Genomic DNA, 25,632 nt, shown 5'->3' on the forward strand with positions numbered 1-25,632 from the left:
TACACACTTAATCCCACTGACTTTATTGAAACTGGGAAGTATCTGCAATGGCCACCGGTAATTCAATTTTCTAATGCTATTCCTTTGGTGCTCCTATTTTTGATAATGTTGATACCGTGTATACACACACAAACAAAACTACACCTCAACAGCAGTTTAAGTTTCAGTATTAATGTACAAAGGATTAGCTCTAGCAGCTCTAGCACTGCACATTTAGCCATAGATTATGTTGCTCAAGACTGTGATCAGCCTTTGCTTAAAGAGAAAAGCATTCCTTAGGAATGTAATGATGCAGACAGCGTTTTACACAACTAACACAGCTTGCTGTAGGGAATTAAAATAAACAAAATAAAATAAAATCAATCTTACGTTGAGTGAAGTTTTGATGTATAAGTGCTGGCAGCTTACATTGCCCAGAGCACAGAATGAGTTTTGCCATTTAATAATTTGCTTGATTCACTGTGCTGCCTCATGCAGGGCATTTTATGCCTGATTTATGTTTAATCGAGTCACCTGCTTAATGTTAAGAAGGGTCACAGTTAGATAGAAGGGTTATGACCATACAGAGCTTTCAACATCTCCCAGTTCGACATAAGAAATGGGTGTAAGTGTTAGAGGTCAACCTTTTTCTTTTATTTTTATTTAATGTTCTCTATGGAATATTGCATAAAACATTAATGTACCACAAAACCAATTTGATTCCCTTTTGAAACACAGAAGGTAAATATGGATTAGGAGATTCAGAACAATGGCAAAATAAAATAAAAGCAATGTGTAATACTAGAAGTGATCATCTATATGTGAATTTCTTCTGTGATTGTAAAGTACAGCCTTACACAAAAGTGATTGTAACTTTTCCTTTTAATAGACCTTTTAATAGATACACAATCCAATTAAATTTGATGACTATGAAGAAAAATAAAGACTATAAAAAACTTTCAGTATAATGTCAGGATTTATATTTCAGTGGAACATTCATTCTTTTAAAAGTGTAAAACTGGACATGAAGATTACCAGCATCTTCCTTCTGATAATACTATGAAAAAATTAATTCATGGAATAAATTATATTAGATGTGGTCAACTATTAGAGGTCGGAGAACTCAGACACATCTGGTATTTATAAATATTTCTGATTCTCTTACTATAACAGCATGCTGAAAATTAATGTGGACATAATGCATTTTGAGATTAAAGTCCTCCCATACAGCACTGAAAAATAACACAGTCATTGTGCGAAATAAGATATTTAAATACTTTTTTAAAGGCAGAAATACCACAACTAGCAACAGAAGATGGAATTCAGCACTTAACAGTTTGGATAACTTCATTTAGTCAATATTGATTTAAGTTTAAACATAGGAAGGAAGGAAGGGTGGAAGGAAGGGTGGAAGGAAGGGTGGAAGGAAGGGTGGAAGGAAGGAAGGAAGGGTGGAAGGAAGGAAGGGTGGAAGGAAGGAAGGGTGGAAGGAAGGAAGGGTGGAAGGAAGGGTGGAAGGAAGGGTGGAAGGAAGGGTGGAAGGAAGGGTGGAAGGAAGGAAGGAAGGAAGGAAGGAAGGAAGGAAGGAAGGAAGGAAGGAAGGAAGGAAGGAAGGAAGGAAGGAAGGAAGGAAGGAAGGAAGGAAGGAAGGAAGGAAGGAAGGAAGGAAGGAAGGAAGGAAGGAAGGAAGGAAGGAAGGAAGGAAGGAAGGAAGGAAGGAAGGAAGGACTTCTTTGTTGTTTTTGTTTTGGGAAGTGTGTGTATTTTTTAGACGAAGCAGTTAAAAGTTATTTGCATCGTGGTGTGAATACGTGCTAAAAGAATGTGGCAGTGGTGCGGTAGCTTTAGCAAATCACAGGGAGCAGGATAACTACAATGGGACTGTAGCAGAATTTTGAATTTTTTTCCTTGTTTACAGCACTGGAGGACTACTCTTGGAATAAAAGTAAAGCTAGAGATCCTATTAGAGTTAACATCAAGAAATACTATGTATTTGTTTGTTTAAATAGCATCTAGAGTATTATCACATGGAATGACTTATCAGCTTTTTAAGTGTATTGAAAGTAATATATACATACATGACATATATCTAATTACCAGAAACCAATAACAAGCACAGCTCACAGTGAAACAAGATGAGTATCAGAGGTTTCAATCCTTGACTAAAATGTGGTTTTACTGCCTGTTAAATTGCACGTGCGATACACAACGTAGAATCACAGAATCTCTCCCCAACATGTCATGCAAATGTTCAAAAAAGTTCTTATTACTATATTCAAAATAAATAAAGTGCTTCTTCAAACACTTTAAAGCACATCAACTATTTCCACAGATTTATCTAATGGACAATATCAGACATAGTTCTGAATCCACACTTCTAAAATAATTTACCTACGGCTTTATCATCAAATTTATTATTAACTTTCTAAGGTCTGCACTTTCAGTCCAAGCTCTTCATTTTGGTCGCCTGTAGGGAGTGAAGACATACAGGCATCTCCAGAGGGTGATTCATGTGGCCTTACAGTGTAATGTATCACCCTCTAAAAATGTCTCTTTCCACTGGCTATGGAAGAAGATGACTTGCTAAGTTTTCAACATCTATACTTCAGATATTAACTTCTGGCAGATGATTCTCCTCCTAAAAGGTAATTTCTCATGGGAAGCAAGTTTCTTCCCTTGGACTGTGAAAACATAGTGAAGATATTTACACCTGGATGCTTGCAGTTACTAAGGAATATAATGAATCCACTACTTTGGAATTCTAATTCTAGATACATACTTCCTATAAAGCTAATTTCATATTCATAAAGAATTACTGCACAATTGTTTAAAATCCTTTAAGCTTACATTATTAAAAAAAAAAACTATTACTTTTTAAAAGTTAACATTTTAGACATTAGTACCTCAGCAAAATACATCAAGAAAATATACTGTTTGCATTGCAGTTTAAAAAATAAAGCTTCATTTCTGTTAGACATTCTTTTTCTTCCTCAATTTTCACTCTTTTTCATTCTCTTTTTAAACACTACTTCTATTAATATTTCAAAAAAATTGAACAACAAAGTCCATCAAAGCTAGCAAGCAGCAACAGGCGTACAGACATAAGAAAATTGCCTGATGGCAATCATTATGCCATTGAAAAACCTCATGTCCTTAAATACTCCAGTGGCAGAACACACAGGAATTTTTCTGAAGCAATTCAAAACTATACAATCTTTTGCAAAATATATTTTTAGCATTTTTTATAACATATAATCACTAATACTGCAGCTAATCTAACTGTCTGTAGAGGCAGATTGCTGACTGGATGTCTTGTTTATTACCTCCAGATAGTTTTATACCTCCAAGAGATACTGTTGCACAAAACAGAGTAAAACTCACTTTGAATTCTATTAGTTCTCTCATGTTCTACTAGTTTCTCTAAATACTTTGTGAGTTAATTTTTCCCTTGTTCCACTTCCTCTTAAAATTAAGTTAGGGAGGGAAACTGATTTCACAATATTGATATTCACCTTTTAATCAAAAACTAGATTTAATGTCAGTGCATATACTGCCAAAAAATACTCATCATCTAATTAATTGAGTAGTGATAAAATCTCACCAATATAAACTGGGTAATCAGTAGGATGACTGAAAATATTCAGTGTTTGGTCCCACAAGTTATTGCCAAGTCTTGAAGGGTTATCACAAAATCACGCGATCACATAATGGTTAGAGTTGGAAGGAACTTCTGGAGATCACCTGGCCCAAACTCTGCTCCAGCAGGGACACCCAGAGCAGGGTGCCCTGAACCACGCACAGGTGGCACTTGAAGATCTACACAGAGGAACTCCACAGCCTCTCCATACAACTTGTGCCAGTGCTCTGTCACCTGCACAGAAGTGCTTCCTAGTGTTCAGTGGTAGCCTCCTGTGTTCCTGTTTGTGCCCACTGTCTCTTGTCCTGGCACTGGGTATCACTGAAAGGCGCCTTGCTCTGTCCTCTCTGTACTGTCCCTTCAGGTATTTATACACACGGATAAGATCCCAGTGAATAAGCTGCAGAATACCACTTCAGCGAGTGTCCAAGCAACTTTCAATTATTACAGAATCCAGTGTTTCACTGAAAGTGGCTGGCACAAAAAATATGAGAATTTGTGCTTTTTATTCCTGTACAGACAAACTTGGAAATTTGAATTCATTAGAGCATACAGAGACTCTCAAACATGCTCAGAAAGATGTATTTCTGTTCAGTTGAATAAACTTAAAGGGATGATACTCAGCAGTGATTATGGACCTATTTATTTCATTTAGTGGAGCGTAATACTGAGATGTCTGAATTAGCGCGTTTGCATGGTACATGCACCACACAGAGGTATTAATTCAAGGACCAAAGCTCTTTTGCCATGTTATAACAGTGACTCATCCTGGCTGAAAATGACTAATCTCTTTTGTACTGTAAATGTGCTCTTAATTCCACCTTACAGAGGTCGCAGTCAGAAATGTAGGAATATCTGAAAATGCTTCCAACTCTGAAGAGAACTTAAAATCTATCAGCTTTCCCCTATGCTGTTGGCATGTAGGACGGACTGACACAGTGCTAACATACGTGCCCAGAGAGCTCTTTTCTCACCATATCCCATTACACAGCATATTCCTCTTGAAAAAAGTAGAGGGTGGCAACAAAACACAGAGTTAGCAAGGAATACTGAATGCCCATTAGGCATCGTGGTGAGAATAATGGAAACCTAGTTCTATAAACATGCTGAAAATTGATGTTAAGACAAAGGAAAAGCAAAATGATATTAAAAATATCCTTCTGGACTCCATACACTGAAAATAAGATATCCACACTATGATAAAAGTGACTGTTCATTTTGTAGGTATTTTTTCAGACATCAATATTGAAAAAAAATATTCTGAAATGTTCTTTTATTCGTTTACTTACTTGGCAGCTGTTTCTAAAAGCTTAGCTGGTGATGTACCTACAAGATATTTCAATATATGAAAGAAATACACTGCAATACAAAATTATTACACTGTCTTAAAAAATTAAATGCAAGTAAACATCAAGAAGCTGAGAGAAAAAAGGAAGGTAGTTCTAAAGGTCTTTAGACATTTGGCAAAGTGGACATTATCACAAGCAAATGCAGTTAGAAAAAATAATGGGCAATATTTGCATTGGAAATCTCTCTCAATGTGCAACTTATCTATCCACAAATGCTCAGTTACTCATTTTTCCTTGAAAGAACATTACCTAACGGATTCCCCCAGATTTCCTAGATTAGCTAGATCTGGTGGGATAGAAGTTTAATGGCTGGTCATCATCTTAAGAATAAGGAGAAATAATAAATTTGTTGAGCTCAATGCATCAACATTAAAGAGTCTGCATGAAACTAATAATCTGTCCAAAAGTACATTAAAAAGCAAATGAAGTAGGTGAAATTAAACTGAGCTTTAATTTCGCTTTGTGTTTCTACATCTGTTAAAAAATACAGCATTGTTAAGTGAAAAGAAGGAAAGAAGGAAATTTTAAAGGGGAAAAATCAGAGGAACCTCAAAATCGCTCTGCTTTGAAAAAGTGAATGAAGAGGTTTGTACGTATTCTATTTAAAAGACAGAGAAATGTGAAAAAATTAGTGGCCTAATCAGAACTATCTGATGTAATGAAGAAGGATTGTATCACATCATCATACCAATATCCCTGCATACAGAAAACAAATGTCAATTTACAACCCTGAAAATATTTCACTTCTCTGAAAAAGATCCTGAGCTGCATGTTATGTAAAATAAAGTGACACTTAAATACAGAAATAAAGAGAGCAGAAACCATACCAAAGCAACAAGTATAATGAAACAATTATACTGTAAACTCTGTTAGAAAGAATCCCTTTTAAGCAACTGAGGGAACAACAGTACACAAAAAGTGAGATGGAGCTAAGCAGTGCATGAAATGTTAGCATTTAGTGACAGAAGATAAAATGAGGAGCCTTCTATTGGGAGCAGACCTCAGATGGAACTGTGTTAAATGAATAACTACAATTAAGTCATGAATAATGCCAAAAGAATCAATGAAGCAGATTCAAATACAATTCCAAAAGCTTTATCTTAGAACTTATATAAATAGTATTGAATTATAAAGAGGAAAAAAAAAAAAAAAAAAAAAAAAACAGTAAGATGGAAAGAAAGAGAAAGACAGACAGAAAGAAAGGAAAGAAAGGAAAGAAAGGAAAGAAAGGAAAGAGGAAGGGAAGGGGAAGGGGAAGGATTTTTTTATACAAGGAACGAAGTATTTTCCCAGGTTAGGACAAATGTTTCTGTGGCTACAATGAATTGAAACAGTCTAAACGTGTAAGATGCAAGTTCAAACCATTGGTAGTAATCTTAACTCAACCTGACTGCAAGTTACACAAGGGCTACATCAAATAGCCTTCTGCTTTGCCTAGGTCCTACTTTTATCAGGGCATCCTGCTGAATTTATTAACTTCTTTGACTAATAGAAACTACAGTCCAAAAAATAGATATTCTACAAAATTAATATTTTGTAGAATTATTATATCAAATACATGATCCTGAGACTCTTTTTACCTTTTAACGTGTTAATATATTGGCCAAAGAAAGTTCTGTGAAACACCTGCTGGTCAGAAAAAGGAAAAAGGGAATTTAATATGTTGAATAAGTAAAGGAAAACATGCCAGGGAAGATCTTAAGATCAAATAAAATGAATCTGGATATTTTTTGGGAAAAAAAAAAATAGTAGATCTTATATATTTCAAAATCCATGCCAAGTCTAAAAATGTAAATATGGAACCAGCAAAATTTCCACTACTCATTAAGAAAAGTAAAGTGTCTTGGATTGGATCAAAATTTCATACCCTGGTTCATCTACTAGTTTATAGAGGGGCTGACAGTATTAGTTGAAAATAGCACAAAGTTGAGATCCCAGATCCTCAATGAATTTTAACACATTTCTTCATATTGAGTACGAGAACATCATAAAAAAACACTATAATAAATAATGCAAACACTACTGATACGATAAAGACAGCAACTAACAATTATAAAGTAATTTAAAAGCAAACTGTTTTTTTATTATGCATTCTACAGATAAAAATCTACTAGGGAAAATAAAAAACAGAAGATGCAACTGATTATCCGTAACTTAAGACTGAGACGGTAATAGCTAAAGGAGCATATTGGCATAACTGTTGGTTGTGTGATGTTTTTTACCACCAAAAAAAAAAAAAAGCCTCCATATGCATAAAATCACCTGGTATTTCTTTGAATATTCAAGTAGATATGCATATGGTAAGTATCTCATGTTTGGACTGGATGTTCCTTTTTGTGTAAAATGAACTGTACATACAGATAAGCATGTGTTTGTTTTTTTCTTCTTCATCACCAGAAAGTTAAGCTGAGGCCTCCAGAGTAGGAAGAAAAAAAAAAAAAAGGAAGAAAGGTAATGGAAGACCAAAAAGACATTTAAAAAATCAAGAACTTTCTCCAGGAATAAAGAAATTAAAGAATCCAAAAAAAAGATAAAAAAAAAATCTGCAAGAGATTTTAATGAGAAAATGCTTCCATCTTTAACACTCACAGGACAAATGGTATCCAGCTATAGAGCAAAAGGTGGATAATCTAAGTTGTTTATACTTAAAACAGCATTTCTGTACAAGCATTTTAATTGCTTTCAGGTGCTCTCAGATCTTAATAGTGATTAACTTCATTCAGAAGACATGAATAAGAGGTTGTGTTTCAAAAGCTTGTAAATTTTTGCCAGCTATGGCACTTGTTCCAATAAAATATAAAACTTCCACAGAAACTTTGTCACCAGTTTATTTAAAATAAAATTTTATAAATTCAGCAAGTAAAATTTTCATCCTTGAAAAAAAACAGTAATTTTACAGCTTGTCTGTAAAAAGTAATCTGTAATTCTTACAACAGTAAACCCAGCTTCTAAGTAAATCAAGTTTCACAAATCCAAATGCTCTATGATTTGGCTCTACAACTGACTGCAACTCCATTTGCCTAAATGCCATTACACTGCCAGTCATAATGTTACTATGTCTCCATTTCTTATTAGCAATTTCCCATTTTGTTTCCACACAGACCTATGTATTTCATCTACAACAGAAAACTGAATGGGGTTAGAATGGAGGTTGCACCACTAACACCAAACTATTATTATTATGTAGGTCTCTCTGAAAGTAATACCTCCTATTTATCTCTATGGAAAATACAACAGCTACTAAGAGCACAAGAACACTATCTGATAGAGCAAATTCTCAGCTACAGAATAGTGATTTTTCAACACAGTCATCACTGTTAGTGGTGCAAGGTCTTGCACCTTGGTTGCAGCAACTTCCACTACCAATACAAGCTGGGAGATGAAAGGATGAAAGGATTGAAAGGATTGAGCATAGCCCTGCCAAAAAGGATGTGTGAGTCGTGGTGGATGGGAAGCTGAACATGAGCCAACAATGTGCCTTCGCAGCCCAGAAAGCCAACCATATCCTGGGCTGTATCAAAAGGAGCATGGCCAGCAAGTTGAGGGACGTGATCCTGCCCCTCTACTCCGCACTGGAGAGACCTCACATAGAGTACTGCATCCAGATGTGGAGTCTTCAGTACAGGAGAGACACAGACTGTTGGAGCATGCCCAGAAGAGGGTAACAAAAATGATCCAAGGGATGGAACACCTCTCCTATGAGGACAGGCAGAGAGAGCTGGTCTGTTCAGCCTGGAGAAGAGAAGGGTGTGAGGTGACCTGACAGTGGCCTTTCAATATCTAAAGGGGATGTACAGGAAAGAAGGGGACAGACTCTTTAGCAGGTTCTGTTGTGACAGGACATGGGGATATGGTTTCAAACTAAAAGAGGAGAGATTCATGTTAAATAGAAGGAAAATGCCTTTTACAGTGAGAATGGTGAATCACTGGAACTGGATGCCCAGAGACATGGTGGAAGCCCCATTCCCTGTATACAATTCTGGCTGGATGGACCTCTGTGCAACCTAATATAGCTGTAGATGTCCCTGTTCATTGCAGAGGAGTTGGACTAGATGACTTTTAAAGGTCTCTTCTTACTCTAAGGATTATGATTAGCTATGTATTTTCGCCAGCTATGAGTAATAGCTTGTGCGCTCAACATAAAAATCTCCATGGCCATTCAGAACATGGCTTGTTTTTCCCATCACTGTCATCACTGCTGAAACATACCTTCTCCTGCCTCACTTTGCTCATTTCCACTGTCTGGTCTCTGGAACCAATCTACATGGAATATTAGTGGGTGCACTTTTCCTCATGGAGGAATTCATTGACACACATTTGCTCGTATGCACTTCCGTGTCAGACGCCATTCTGTCAGACTGCCCCTCTGCTGCCATCTGTCACACAGCAACAAAATGTAACAATATTGGTAGAAACGGCCATACCATCATCCACCTCTGATGTTCTGGGCCAACATAATACTGTAAGAGGAATTACTTTTGAGGCAGACCTTGTATTTAGTCAGTAACACACATCTTACGTTCCTTGCTCATGCCAGGATAATTTTTTTTCAGAAAGGAGCTGCAGATAGTTATGGAAAAATAACTGGTCAGAAATTCTTCCTCAGTAGAAGATATAGATGAATATTAGTTCAGGTTGAGGGACATTTGAAAGAGTGCAGACCTGTGCTTGAAAGCTGCAGCACACAAATCTGCCCTCCAAGCCAAAGAAAAGCTCTGAACTGCTCTATTTATTGATATAGATGCAGCCACGAAAGTCATATTATTTACAGAAAAAGTAGCTTCAATAGTAGCCACATTATGTCCTTGTGTAAGTCTTTCTACATAAAATTTTAGCTTAGGTGAAAATGCAAATTAATTTAAAGGGAAATGTAATTAATTTTATATCAATATATTCTTACGGTTGTATTTAAAATAAAAAGTAAAATTAAAAATTAAAAAAAAAAATCTTAATTCATAATGAGTTATTCCATATTCTACAAAAATGAATATTATGCTACTATTTACTATAGTGGCTAGAGTGTTGTACTTTCACCTCTATGAGTACGCTATCCTCAGACTGTCCCATGTCTGCTTATCTGATACTTCAAAAGGATGAGACTTCGAAAGCCAGATATATTTTGAGTTTTCAAAAGAGGAAAAATACTACTTTAAAAATTGCTTTGTCACACTGTGATTGCATAGGTACCACTGTTTTCTTCCACTTGGATGAAATATTAATCTACTACAATCATCTGAGATACTTTTCAAAACAAATGTACTGATTCACAACAAATCCCCCTCCTCCTCTCAAATACTCACACTGACTACCAATAAGATGTTGAAAATGTTTTGGCTTTGTCTATGTTGTCAATCTGCTACTTGCAAAAATAATGCACTGTTGTGACGCCCAAACCATTCTACGACCCAAATCATTTTATGACTCTGTGGTCTTAATGCAGCATTATGAATAGAGGGAAAAGGAAACAGAAGATGCATTTGTGCAAGTTGCACTGAGTATAACTAGTTCTTATTTATCTAAGTCAATCTAAATTGACTGATTGCAATTAAGACTGGTTCGAAAGGAGATGATTGAAGAACTACTTGTCCATACCTAAAAACATTTCAGAGATTCTTATGTATACCTACTTTTGTGAGGGGACAATTCATGAGAGCAATTATACAAATAAAGAAACGAGGTAATTTCATCATTTCTCAATATTCAGGTAGTAATACATAACAGCAAACAAACTAAGTGGTATTACACTTAATAAGTCGTTTATATCAAATTAAAAAGAAATCTGTCTTCTCTTTCCCTTTCACAATTTCTGTCACACACACATATTCATACCCACTCATCTTCTGCGCTCTTCCTATCCTTTTCCATTTTTCTCACTTTTTCATTTTCAGATGTTTCAGTGTCTCAGGCACAGAGCAGCTGACTGATAAGGTAACATAGCTACCTATCTCTGTATCTTGAAGGAATAACCTAAGTTCTCCTACCTAAAGAAAGTATGAAAGTAAACCAAACAGCTTGACTTTTCATAAACCTCAAGCATTGGGGTCAGCACCATGAGCAGTAATTGAGGTATCGTTTTATATACTACACTACACTACACTACACTACACTACACTATATTATATTACTTTATTTTATATTACATTACATCACATTATATTATATTATATTATATTATATTATATTATATTATATTATATTATATTATATTGTATTATACTGTATTATATTGTATTGTATTGCATTGAAAGGTGGATCCAGGCAAATCTAATGAGGTTCAACATAGCAAAGAACAAGGTTTTGCACTTGGGACGGAGGAATCCAAGGCATTTATACAGACTGGAATGGTATCCTAGGCTCCATCAGAAGAGGGGTGGCCAGCAGGAACAGTCAGGTGATTGTCCCTCTCTGCTCTTGTGAGGCCCCATCTGGAGTACTGTGTCCAGGTCTGGAGCCCCCAGTACAAGAAAGACAGAGAGCTGTTGGAGAGGGTCCAGAGGAGGGCCACAAAGATGATCAGGGGACTGGAGCACCTCCCCTATGAAGAAAGGCTGAGGGAGCTGGGCTTGTTCAGCCTGGAGAAAAGAAGGCTGCAGGGTGACCTCACTGCAGCCTTTCAGTACCTAAAGGGAGCCTACAAACAGGAGGGGAGACCAACTCTTTGAGAGGGTAGATAACAGCAGGACAAGGGGAAATGGTTTTAAGTTGAGGGAAGGAAGATTTAGGTTGGATGTCAGGGGGAAGTTCTTTACAGAGAGAGTGGTGAGGTGCTGGAACAGGCTGCCCAGAGAGGTTGTGGATGCCCCGTCCCTGGAGGTGTTCAAGACCAGATTGGATGGGGCCCTGGGCAGCCTGGTCTAGCATTAAATGGGGAGTTTTGTGGCCCTGCCTGTGGTGGGGAGGTTGGAGATTCATGATCCGTGAGGTCCCTTCCAAAACAGGCCATTCTGTGATTCTGTGATAGTAGCAACATGCTTCACTAGTACATCTTACAACATGGTTCATTTTATATCACAGCGTTGTTCGAACACAAATATTCTCTCATTGCCCATAAGAAGAAAAACGTTAAGCTACTTGCACATAATCTGGAACCAAGCTCATGCAACAATCTTGTCTTGAAATCCTGAGTCCAATCAGGACTTGAATGAGAATAACTTTCCTCTTAAAAAACACCTTGTCCCTGTTAAGACTAATTTGTGATATCTCTAATATTTTGCATAGGGCTACAACAGCAACAACAGCAATACAGTGCACTGTGAGCAACTGATAATCATTATCATTCTGATTGCATGTTATCATGCAATACAAAATTCATGAAGTCAGAGTTATTAGAGTCTTAAGGACAACTCACAGTGACTGGTTCTCCTTGGAAAAAATGACAGTCTGTTTTTGTGGTTTTGTTGCCTGAAAAGCTGGATATGATATGATCATTAGATGCATTTGGCAAAGACAGATTACTTAAAATAAATCTGGATAAAATTGATTAATACATTTCTTAGCTCATTATTTTTTCTTTATTTGTTTAGTCGTCTAAAGCTGTTCAGATATAATGATGTTTGCTTGCATACTTTTCTTGAAGAACTTGAGTTAATTCCTAAGTTCACTTGCTTCCTGTATCATATAACAAAAAGGTCTGTGCTACCTGACACATTTTCTGGATATTGCCTTTCTATTTCTGTCCTTGTATGAGATCTCGAAAACTGCATAGCACATATTATTCTTAACCCAGAGACCATTGTGTTTAAAAAAAATCAAAAAAACAAGGTAAGTATACTAAGCTACAATTTCTTCCTGTACTATGGAAAATCTCCAAATATATTAAAATGAAATCATAAACCATAACTTTGGAACATATAAATTCAAAGTCATCTTTTATTCAGTGCAGTACATAGATGCAGGTCATATACAAACGAGGAGAAAAAAAATCATTCAGCTTTCATTGATCATGTAGTGAAAGGATGTAAGTCTAATTCTACAGAAAAGAAAACAGACACCTTGATAGCATTCAAGAACTTAAATGTTGATGTGATGATACAGAACTATACTTAGCAATGTGATAAAATTAAGCTCTGAACCAAATCTTGCTATGCTTATTATAACAAGCACCATCTCGCTATATTGCTATAGCAATCAATATCATTCACTTCAGAGACCATCATATTATCACTGTGATATTATTCCAAATTCAGCAGATCAGCTTCACTTCTACTTGTAGGGTTTAATAAAACAATACTAAGTTTGTGATGTTTAAAATGACAATGCAATGTTTGCTCTGTAAAAGCTCAGCTTCTGAAATGACTGAAATTCAAATTATTTTCGATGAATTTTTAAAAATCAGGAGTTTGGCTGAAAAAAAAATCATGTTAATGATAAGAAAAATTGCCAACGTAAGTGCATGATTATTTTGGTTTTTTGCTATTTAAAGACTGCCTGAACTATGAGCTACAATTCAATCTCAGTATTTACAACTATTTATAAGCTTCCATTCCAGTTTCATCTTATGAAACAATCAGTTTACTCTGCAATGCTTATCTATTCTGTAACCTTTTAATTTCAATTATAAACAATAGTAACTTGGAAGAAAGAATGTTAGAATAATGACTAGTAAAGAGTCCCATTATCATATCCAAATTTAGTCACTGATAACTGTGATATGCCTGCCTTTAAGTATGAGATTTTAATTGCTTTGTTTTGAATGAAGAGTTTAGCTTTTTATTTTGTTTTGGTGTGCACATTTGTTTTATAGGAAACAATGATAGTAAAATATCTTCTTTGGAAAAGCTATAAGTGTTTTGTTTTCCAAGATGTTAAATACACTTTTACAATTTGAAACACAAAACTGGAATTTGCATAAGGGTCACATCAGAGATGTGGTTTTTTACTGATCATACTAAACTGACTTGGGAAAGCTGTAAATATCTTAAAACCAAGACACATTAGTAGAGAACTGCTTTGCTAATATCTTTGAACAGTTTACCTTCACTGAATAAGATCAACTCTGATTCTACGTAATTGTCACAGAAATATCATTCACAATGGGGAATTTGCAAACCAGTAACATTATATCCCTAGTTGTCAGAATGTAAAATTATTCTGATTCAGGAAGAAACAAAAAAATCTTAATTTTTCCATTAAAAAAGTAATAAATCTGTGCACATCACAGTGCAATAGTAAATGAGCAGTCATAACATGAAAGTGGAAGAGAGGATTCACTAGCTTAGGGCTGTGCTGGAAAATAACTTCACTCTTCAGTTCCTTCTCAAGTACTTCGAGTGCTACAACATATCCGGCTATCCACACTGTCTGTAAGTTTAAACCCAGAGTCTCTTTTGAAGTGAACCAACTTTTTCCCTTTCAATCAAAAAAGTTGGGGGGATTTCTGGCAACAGTTCAACCCAGGGACTTCTCTCAATAGGCAGTGGGTGAGCACCTGTGAGGTCTGACTCTCTGAATTACACCATGTAATACTGCAAAATGTGTAAGTTCTTACTGATTTTAAGTTTGTAGTGAAAAGGCTTATAATTCTGCAAGTAACTCTTGGTGTTCAAAAGATTTCATGAGTGAATACAAGTACGGCTTATTGTAAGCGTTAAGTATTCAAAACCTTCTCATGCTTAGAAACGTCTAAACATAAAGTACTTAATGCTATAGGTGAATATGGCTAAAAGGCTTTAGGTTCAGAACCTAAACCTGCAACCTGCCTGCTTGGAAATCTTCCATATGTTTGCCTTCAGCAAGCCATGAGATCACATCCTATTTTCTTACAAAGCGCTCCTGAAATCAGTGACCGCTGGCAGGACTACAGTCCTTTGATTACTGGGATCCTGAAGCACATTTTTGTATTGCTTTGTATTTTGTATTTTGTATTTTCTGCTCACCTGCTATTCTACATCTCAAATTATCATTATGCTTCATTTAAATTGAAAGCAGAACAGCTAAATACCAAAAGTCAGAAATGAATGAATTTACATGTACTAGTGCATACAGCTAAACAGTGGAATTCCCACTGTGTTACGTACTCATACTCTCATCTGCTGAAACAGTACTATTTAATTTTGAGATATTATAAAATGTGTAGCAAAATGGAAAACAGCTTTACTGTTAACTAGTGACTCACTGGAAGTAAACTAGTCAGTTTCCAGAATTAATTTTCAACTTGTTATCTCCTGATAAACTAGAAGATATCTCGTCATTTAAAGGAATGATAATATGGCAAAATTATGACAGTTTTTTCAGAAGAGGACAGGTGGCAAGAATTAAGCCTTAATTAAGATTTTTAGATTATGAAATACTATATTTACACTGTATAGTCAGTATATCTTCCCACCGATACATCAACTAGTGAATATGATAGAAGCTTTCACATTAATTACAATGACTACTTCATTAATGGAAGTGCAAAAATGTTTGTGTAATCTGATTCAATTTATTGAATTAGATTACAGTTTATCAGTCTGAAAGCAGTGTCCTTCCTTATTTTTGCAATATGATAGTTCATCCTTAACAGATAAACGGTACGTCATACAACAACACTAATCAAAAGCAATGCTCAGATTAAAAGTGATCAAGCACTAATAATCAACACACTGAGTTAAGGCCTTTTAAAAGAAATATGGGATAGTCACTTAGCTTTAATGCTGCTTATGTTTTAATCAACACAGGATTGTAAAATGCATGGACAACATAAAATAAGTAACCGAACAAAAGGTTTGCTTCTCAAAAGGACCAAGAAGGTAACTCATTTTTTTTTTTTTATTCTAGCTCCTGCAATATTCTCAAGAAACCATCTCAACTCACTTGTCTAATTTAAATGCACTCTTAAGACTTTATGGCATTAATGCCAAAAGACTCCAAACTACTGACTTTGTGTCCTGGCAGCATCAAATATGATGTGAGCATAACAATAATAATTATATGTTAAGCTTTTTTTCAGTTCTGCCAAATACAACATGAAATAGCTGTGAACCAGTGAACATGAAATTATTTAGTTATTAATGTTTCTTTAAACGCCAAATAATTCAATTTTCTGTTTTAGAAGAAGTATTGTCACACAATCAACAGCTGTTTATGCAAACAACATTTATCCCTCACGCTGAAATGATCCAGAAAACCTTGCAACTCCCACTTTATCCTAACCCTCCATAAAAATATGTCATACCTCAGACAGTTCTGCACAGGATGGAAACTGAAGCATACTTTTACTGATTGGGGTCACAGGGAAAGAAAGTAAGGATGGGATTAGAAATTACATTTCCAGATTATCACTTAAGAGAAAAAGAAGAGAACAAAAGCAGTGAATGTAGGAAAGTAGTTATAATTTGAATAAATGAAATATTTCAGAGGGGTTTTAATATCTTTACAGTGGAAAAGAAGGGTTTGGTATCAAATGTGGAATAAGTGAATAGAAGTACTTGTCACATAAAGCAAATCTGTTCAAGATGGTAATGATAATAACAATAATAATAACTACTGATATTAATTTAGCATAAAGTTAACAATAATAAATTGAACATGGAAGGTGCTTTGAAATTTCTGGACAGAGAGAAAGCTGTATACATAGATGAAAATAGTGTTCTTATCACCCCCTGTGGTAATGACTTCCTAAAGCACTACAGATTCACATTTCATCACTGAAAGATGTGGTTTCTGAAATAAATGCAAGAGCCTTACAGTTAATATTTTTCATTACTTGGACATTATCGTTTCAGGTCAAACTGTGGAAAAATTGAGTCCAAAGCTTTAAAAAAATAGTTTTGAAATCTAAAATACTTCAGAATAATTATAAAAATTCTTAATATGAAAAATGGAGAGAACAGCTTTTCAACGATGACGTGAAAATAATGGAAACATCATTTTGTATGTCATATAGCAGCTACAGACAAAAATATACAGGGCACAATGTATATCATACATGAAATTCATACGCTATTCTACTTCAGCTCTAGAAAATTTTGAAGCACACTGGCCAACAAAACCTCTGCAATATATAGAGGCATGTAGGGCCTAAGTTAACTATGCTGAACCATCTATTTTGGAACGGCTTGAAAGCAGTCTCTAGATAAGCCTATCTGAACCTACGCTGGACTCTTCTTCTGACTGTATCTCCAGCTGCATTCATAACAGGCCCAGCAGATTTTAGTTCTCTGGAGAACTCAAGAAGATCTTAATTTACCATTATTACACATTTATCATTTTTGCCACAACTTCAAGTCCCTAAATACTTTTCTAAAACAAATTCTTTCTAAGTGACAACGTAACCTTCTCTGTGTGTATTTTCATATTTAGACCAGTAATAGAATATTGTTTCAAGAGATTCTAAACTTGGCCTCCTGCAAAAATATACAATTATGAATGTTTATGAGAAATCTCAACAAACAATTCTGTACCAATATTATCTGCATACATAAGTGAAGGACACAAAAACAGTTCCTTTGGAAGCCAGGATTCCTAGATTTAAGTGCATACTTCTGTATTATACAGCGATTTTTATTACTTTTTTTAAAGGGGGAGACATTTTCCTGTGAAAATCACACATAAGATCCTAGTATACTTAACAGATCTATGTAATTTGAACAACACTAAATAGCATATAATTATGTGTGTGATGACTTACATACTTTCGTAGGCTGGAAGGAAACTTATTACAGTATATTTAAATCACTGAGAAAACTTAAAAAGGAGGATAAATAAAATATTTAATGATTTGCAACTTCAGTATCTTTTTTTTTTCCAAATTTGGAGCTGGATTCTAACAGAAAATTCAAACTTCAATTTCTCAAACAAGACATCTTAGGCTTGTTTGAAGGCAATGCAGGAAATAAGGTGCTGGAACAGGCTGCCCAGAGAGGTTGTGGATGCCCCATCCCTGGAGGTGTTCAAAGCCACATTGGATGGGGCCCTGGGCAACCTGGTCTAGCATTAAATGGGGAGTTTTGTGGCCCTGCCTGTGGCAGGGTGGGGTTGGAGGTTTATAATCTGTGAGGTCCCTTCAACACCGGGCCACTCTGTGATTGTGTGACACAAAGAGAGGTTCAGAGAACTAGAACTGTTCAACTCAAAGAAGGCTTAGGGGATTGTTAGAAATGTGTATGGATACCTGATGGGGAGGTGTAAAGATGATTGAGCCAGGCCCTTCTCAGTGTCACCCAGTGATTTTGGCAAGGGACACAATAAAAATACAGGAAATTTCATTGAAAAGTGAGAAGACATTATATATACCAATTGTCTTTAATTTTGAATTATTTTCATCTTCTTAAATCATTGTTTTATAAGGTTCTACATTTGTTTCCAGGCAACATTCTAAGAAACTGAATCTGTACTGTGTATTTATCATTAACTTAGTATGACGAGCCTTTCAGGACTAGGGATGGACTGGATACTTTAGGCGTGAGTTGTGGTTTTATGTTGCTTTCTTATCAGATTAAATGATTCTGCTGACAAGGTGAAAATTATTTTCTATCTTCCTCTTTTTGGCCAGCTTATTTGTCTCTGCCTTCTTTCCTGGCATCTCATTTTCTTTGGTATTTTGCTGTTTTATTTCCCACAAAAAAAATTATTTTTCTTTGCAATTTTTTATCTCTTCCACATAAATATGGATATCTGTACCCTAAAAAAAGCTCTGTTCTTTCTCCACAAACACCCTATCTCCTATTCTCTTATTCCATTCTACTCTGCACCAGTTCTCTCTCCTATACCAGACTTTATCCTGTAATTCTTAACCTCTAAAGTTTTTCTTAATCTTAATTGCTTTTCTTTCTCTTCTTTCTTTTTATTTTGCTGTTGCCACAACAGCCCAGATTGCCCCTCTGAATGCTACTTTCAAGACACCATCACATACTCACCTACACTTTCAGTCTCATCTTCCTTCACTTTGTTTACTTAATGCTCTCTCATTTGTCAGCCTCATTTGCCTGGCTTCATTTCATTTTGTCATTCCTCTTTATCTTTAGCGTTTCAGAAAACTATAAATATCTATATAATCACGTAGAGCAGTTATTTGTCCAGAAGGCCAAGAGGCCTGGCTAAACATTTGTCCACAGAGCTAAACCCTCTTCCGCTCCTTGCTCCTTGAGAACAAGAAACTTGCATCCAAATTGCCAACAGCTTTTGGCATGTGTTATTTCCTGATCTGTGCACTATTTTGGAATGCATTAATCAGCTCTGACCAAAACCATGCCAAAGATCATGCTCATACTTAAATAGACACATCATATACTCAAACATTAATTGAATCTCCTAGGCCCAGCAATCCCGCTCCCTGCTTCGTTCTGTCTAGATTATTCTTTCCTCTGCTTTAGAGAATGTCAGTGCTAGAGACTGAGCTGTGCAAACAAGTGGGGAAGCAGAAAAGAAGTGGAAGCTCAGGTGAGTTTTACTGAAGCAAGCAGGAGATTTTAACTGAACTGTAACATGAAAACAGAGAATGTAGCAGTAGGGTCAATGGATTGTTGGGTGCATTCAGACGGCTCTATTTAATTCCTGCCTGCAACACAGCTTTTTTTAATTTAATTCTGACTAGGAGCAAGGCACAGTTAAAAGATATAGTAACTTTCAAAAGAAAACAGTAGTTTAAGAAGGAGATTGTTGCTGGACTTTACATTAGCATAAGGCCTCGGGAGATGTATCAAAAATAGAATTTCAGGATGAAAAATTAAAAAAGATATGTGTGCAGCATGGAGTTATTTTAACTAACTCAGTTTCTTCAGGAAACTGTATTCATGATAATGTTAGCTGATCAAGCCAAAAAGAAAAAAAGATACATGATCTACCAAAAATGAATGGGGAGATCATTTTCTAATGATAGGTAAGGAAGTTCATACTTTCAAAGGTTTTTGTTTATAGGGGATGGGAAAAATTATAAAGGATTATAATTTGCTGACATTTGTATTTTAAAGTACCCAGCTGCCAAAACTTCTATTACATACAATACACTTATGTAGCAATATCATTACATTACAGAACTCGTTTATGAAATTAGGGTGCTGGGTTCCTAGACTGTTAATTTACTGGCAAGTGAATATAAGCCAAGTGTTCAAAAAACTGCTTGTGTCAAGGTACTTCTAGGAATCCTACCTGTTGGCGGGATGATTCCAGGAGACATTAGGCCTGGGACAGAATGTGGCATGATATGAGAATTCTCTGGGGAGGTGACACTTTGAGTCCTCTTAGGAGGCCTTCCAGGTCTAGAACTGAAACAAACAAACAAAAAATTTTTACAATTAAGCTGTTGTCTTACACATCATTTCAAAGTTGTTTCAAGTGGTAACATGGACTGTAAATAAATTTGTTTCAAGGACGGTTGCTTTTGCAGTTAGATGTAATAGACTTCCATCACTAATTAGATTACATGCTGAATTCATTTTCTTCATTGAAGATCAGCCGCTCTTGATGCATAATTCATAGCGTGCACCTCGTTACCTGCTTCTTCATATTAATATCTATACACAGTTTGAATTGCCTCGTTTGCATATGCTAAAGTTCTGCATGCAGCCTTCAGCACGAAAATTATGCACTAACTTGTAATAATTATTACAGTCAGCCTGCTATTGATTTATGAGACTTTTAAAAACCAAATATGTGTAGTACTTGTAATGAATGATATTTTAAGGTTCTTCAGGAAATTAAAAGGCAATGGCTGCCTAAGGAAATGTTCTGCTTGTTTGATTTAATACTACAGTTAGCTGGGAGGTGGAATGAAAGAGTGATTCAGACCTATAGCACATTTTTCGATGATATGTTTTATTACTTTGCACTGCTAGCCTGATATCTAGATGATAAATGACAATACATATCTAATGTGTGAAAAGGTCTTGCAATTTCTTTATTTTTTGTCATTTAAAAGATAAGTCAAGTTATCATTTAACCCTTATTCTTTTTAAAGTGAAAATCTCACTAAGTCACCTTCTTTAAATATACTACTTTATGCCAGAAACAAAACAGAATTTTTTTGTAAGATATTGTTAAGCAACTGCCACCACAGCAGCTTACTTCTGTCCAGCATGGGAAAATAAAGGGCTTCAGGTTTAAACACTCCCTGTCTGTTAAATGCTCTCATACACAACTTTCCATCTCCTGGACTCTGTAAGTAGCATACAAATTAGACACAGATTACAATAACAATACTTATTACCCACTTACATGCAAATATGTATCTGCTACATATAATGCATATCCAAAGACCCTCATTCCTATGTATAGATCATAACAGGGTACTATTGCAATACCCTGTACATGCTTATTTAGGGGACATTTGGATGACTTCACAAAAAAGATGATATGATATGCACTTGTAAGAAATCAGTGTTAACCTACAGTTTGCCATACATTTGGCTTTCTCCATTTATTCCAAAAGGGGAAAAAAAAAAAAAGAAAAAAAAAAAAAAAAAAGGCTGTGGAAGGTTTTGCTCCTTACGTCCTTACACTAGCAAAGTTCTTATCAAGGATAATGGATTTTTAGCTATACTGAAAGTACAGAAGGAGGTAGGTAATAAAATACCTGCATTTTCTGTGCAAATTACTTACCCTCATATTTGGAAATACCTCTCTTTTTGCAACTTCTATCTTTAATAAACCAAAAACAATCAAAGTATACGGCACTTTCTTGGATGTTTAATGACTCGAGGTATTGAGTCATTAACCTTAACTGATCATTAATTCCCAACTTAATGTCCTGAGCTGAGGTCATTATCAAAATTATAAGCTCGATAATTTCTTTGATTGATTTGGGTTATTTCATTTTCCTTAATACAAACAAAATCATAACATGTTCACAACTACAAGAAAAAACAGTTGTCGAAAAATAATACTGTCTTATTGCAGCTCAGAGAACCAGATTTAGTGTCTTCATCTCCTTTGAAATTTCCTTGGTAATTTACAATAAAAACAAACATACCATGAATGCACATAAAACTGATAAAAATTATAGACAAAAATGATTTGATTTAAATGAAATGTTTCTAATATATTCAAACGCACACACAGAAAAAATTCCACTATGTAAGAAAACTTTAATGGCTTACTTTAAATATCTATGATAATGCACTGTTCTCAAATCAGAGTTATGATGTGAGTACAGAAGGGTCCAATTACAGCATACAAAACAAAAGCAGAGTGCTATGTATAGTGTACCAGCAGCTCCCAAGTCTTTAAAAACTTCACTCCTGCAAAGATTCTCTTTGACAAATTAGTGTATTACTGCCAAATAGTCACAATAAAGACAGAATTACTTTGTCTAAGGATGCAATTTTTGCAATGTACACAAGAGGACTAAAGCCCTCTGTAAAGTCTATGAGAAAACACTTGCAAACTGGTAAGCAAAGGTCAGAAGCAAACCACAGGTAAATTTCTGAAATATCAAAGGTAAAATTCTTCCTTAGGTCACCTCTTACATCAAGTCAGCTGTTACACCCTACACAAAACGTCTGTTGGGCAAAAAGGCATAAATGATCCCAGTAACACAATTTTGCACTGTGATTTATCACAGTTTAAATCACTGTTTATCACAAACTTTATCAAATAAATATTTTCAAGAAGTTTTGAACTTCAAATTCCAATCCAATTAACAATATTTAAATATAAATTCAGGCAAGTAAACTGCTTTTGTCCTCACACAATTATTAAGTGACAAAACAGCAACTCTAGTTTACTACAAAAAAAGACTCTCCTCTGTTTATAAAATGTTCATTACAACCAGGCGGAAAAAACAAATGTAATATTTTTTTTCAGTCCAGAAGATCTCATTTAGATTAACAGCAAACTATGTAATATGGAATTAAAATGAGTAAAGCTCTGACTGGTTACAGTTAGTACACGCCTTTTGTCCACAGTAACTAATTAAATAACAATATTTGTCTTGATCTGTTTTTTATGTTACGTATTTGTTTCATTAATGCAATTCCTAAATTGAAATGCCAGCATTTTATAAGATCTGTTTTTAAAATGTAAGTAATAAGAATTGCAAGAGTTTTTTATAAATCACTACCAAAACTGAAAAAATGCATTAAAATTTCTTTAAAAAAAAAACAACCTTGATTCCAGATTGAAAACTTGCTTGTTGTTTTGAAGCTCATTATCATTTTTATATCCATATTATGAACCATTAAAAAAAAAAAATTAGAAGTATACCAAATGAGTTTAAGTATCTCAAACAGAATAATAAAAATAACTAACTGAATTGTTTTGTTGACACTCACAGAATCACAGAACAGTTGCAGTTGGATAAGACCTCTACAATCATCTAATCCACACACTGTCCCACCACCACCATGCTCACTAAACCATGTCCACACGTGCCACATCTACACATTTCTTGAATGTCTCCAGGAATGGTGAGTTCATCAGCTCCTGGGGCAGACTGTTCTAATGCATTACCACCCTTTCTGAGACAACTTTTTTTCCTAATAACTAACTTTTCTAAACTTCCAAACTTTCTAAACACAAGTTCACTTTCATTCCAAGACAAGAAACCTTCTTCCAACTACTCACATTCGCACTTCTTCTCAAAATCAGAAGATTTGCAAGGCCTGAGCTTATTTTTTTATGCAAACGACATAATAAAATGCCAAAGCAATGTAAACCACTTTTTCCAGGTGACTTCAGTGAGATACAAAAAATGTCAATTAAAAATTTTTGATAACCCTCCTTTAGCCCTTCCAAAACTAGATTAAATACCTAAGCATTTATATATGTATTTTAAAGATACTGTAACAGTTTGGTTTATATCTGAATAAAACCTATGGACTGCAATATTGGTTCTTCTATAAGTAGGCTTAGATGATGATGAATACACTAATGGGTAAAATACAAAAAGCCAAACCATTTTGATTCTATAGATGACAACACTGCCAAAAGAAGCCAACATATAACAACATCAAGGGTAATAGTACTAGGTATTGTGGAGTCCTTTGGGACCCTGCAGGATGACAGTACAAGAAATAGACCTGGAAGTCATAGATACTCTTCCTTCTTTCTGTTTCCTTATTTGAGGATAAAATTTGAGAGAGCAGAACAATTCAGCAAAACTCCATAGAAGCAACAATGATTAACTGCTTAAAGAGCTGAGAAGAAGCCACAGGGGAAGTAATCGGTTTGTTTTCTATCTTTCTGCTTTTATAAATCTAAATATTTAAGCTAGAATTTTTTCTCTCTAAAATTTAAATTTTCATTCATGAGAGTTCTTTAAGTATGCCTGAATATTACTAACAGTACTCAGTTTTGAAGTGATGTACCTAAACACATTTAGCTCTCTCAAAAGTTGTGTGCTTTATATAGGCATATGCAAGCTTTATATCCACATTTTCACTCTTTTTCACAGCTTGAAAGATATTCCCACAGGCAGTTGAGTTTTATGTTTGTAGACAATCGTCACAATTTACATTTCCAATATACCATTATGTGACAGGAGACCTAAAAGTGCACACTGGTGAATCTTGAAACTCTCAAAAGCAGAAAGAATGATTTCCCTTTTGCATCAGCTAATTAGATATTCAGAGCTCCTTCCAGAAACACTGAAAATAAATCCACCTTTTTTTTTTTTTTTTTTTTTTTTTTTTTTTTGTCAGATCTGTAATTCATCCCTTTAACTTTCACCAGCACTTCAAAAAATACTATGGCTCGAATATTTTCACCTTAGAAAGTAAGATTATACATGTTTTTTCTACTGTGACTGGCATAGAAGTTATAAAACATGACAAGAAACTGAGAAGATGCTGTCCAAAAATACAACAAGTTCTCTGAAGGGAAAATAGTTCTTTCTTTGGTCTTCTGATCAATGTATAACATTCATAAATCTTCCCTGTGTTACTGAATCTAGACAACAACTAATGGTGGAATTAAACAATAAAAAAAACCAGAAGAAACTGTAGTTATTATCAGATAAAATGTTGTGCTTTGATTACATTTATAAAAGTTTTATACACCTCCAATTGTATTATCAAACTATAATCTTGCTCCCAGAAATAATTTTGATAGTGCAAACAATTAAAAGCAGATATAATCAGCAGAAAATGTGATCTAGCACAATCATGTGGAAAGAGGTGAAGGGAGAATAGGAATACATCTAATGGCAGTCTTTAAAAGTAAGCAGACTCTTCATTCTGCACTTTTTACTATCTGCCAGAAGACAGCCATGGGCTTAAAATTTAAGGATCTCACACCTGAAAGACACACAGACCTCCCACTTATTTCTATTAGAATTATGAGCACAAAGGAAAGTATTGGCTCAAAAACAGCTTAAATTCTTCATGAGTGGTACATACACCTCAGAGCACGCTACTACCATTTTACAGATGACTGACTGCATGACAAAACACACTATAAAAGAAAAAGCAACACAGTAGAGATAATGCTGTGATTAGATCTTCATCTTTCCAATGTCCTGATGTTGAGGAATAATTGCTCAAATATAACTCTAAATGAAAAAAAAAATTGTTCTTTGTTGTTGTTGTTCTTGTTGTTGCTGTTGTTTTTCAATGCATGAAGTATCCCTAAAGAGGACAGTATCTCCAACCAGAAAGCAAATAGCCTTTCTAGACAAAAATAATAAATTTCAGAGGTAGTTTTCTACATTTAGGGCCACAGCTTTATTTTTAACCTTGTCTGTGCAGAGAAATATTGTCCTCATTTGAAACTGAGCAAATATGATGCAGTGAAGCTGCCACTGGTCAGGCAGTT

General features: G+C 35.1%; 1 protein-coding gene across 4 annotated transcripts in view; it reads right to left on the bottom strand.

Annotated features, from left to right (window-relative positions):
- Positions 1–25,632, bottom strand: part of DACH1 (dachshund family transcription factor 1) — a gene marked incomplete at both ends in the record, with an annotated part of 356,233 nt that overhangs the window by 183,343 nt on the left and 147,258 nt on the right. For all 4 annotated transcript variants that reach the window (XM_079534831.1, XM_079534830.1, XM_079534829.1 and 1 more), the window contains one exon: positions 20,035–20,150. In XM_079534831.1, coding sequence (XP_079390957.1) covers positions 20,035–20,150 — 116 coding nt within the window. The remainder of the gene's footprint in view (positions 1–20,034; positions 20,151–25,632) is intronic.

This window comes from Tetrao urogallus (assembly GCF_951394365.1).
Source record: "Tetrao urogallus genome assembly, chromosome: 1".
In the NCBI taxonomy this organism is placed as follows: Eukaryota; Metazoa; Chordata; class Aves; order Galliformes; family Phasianidae; genus Tetrao; species Tetrao urogallus.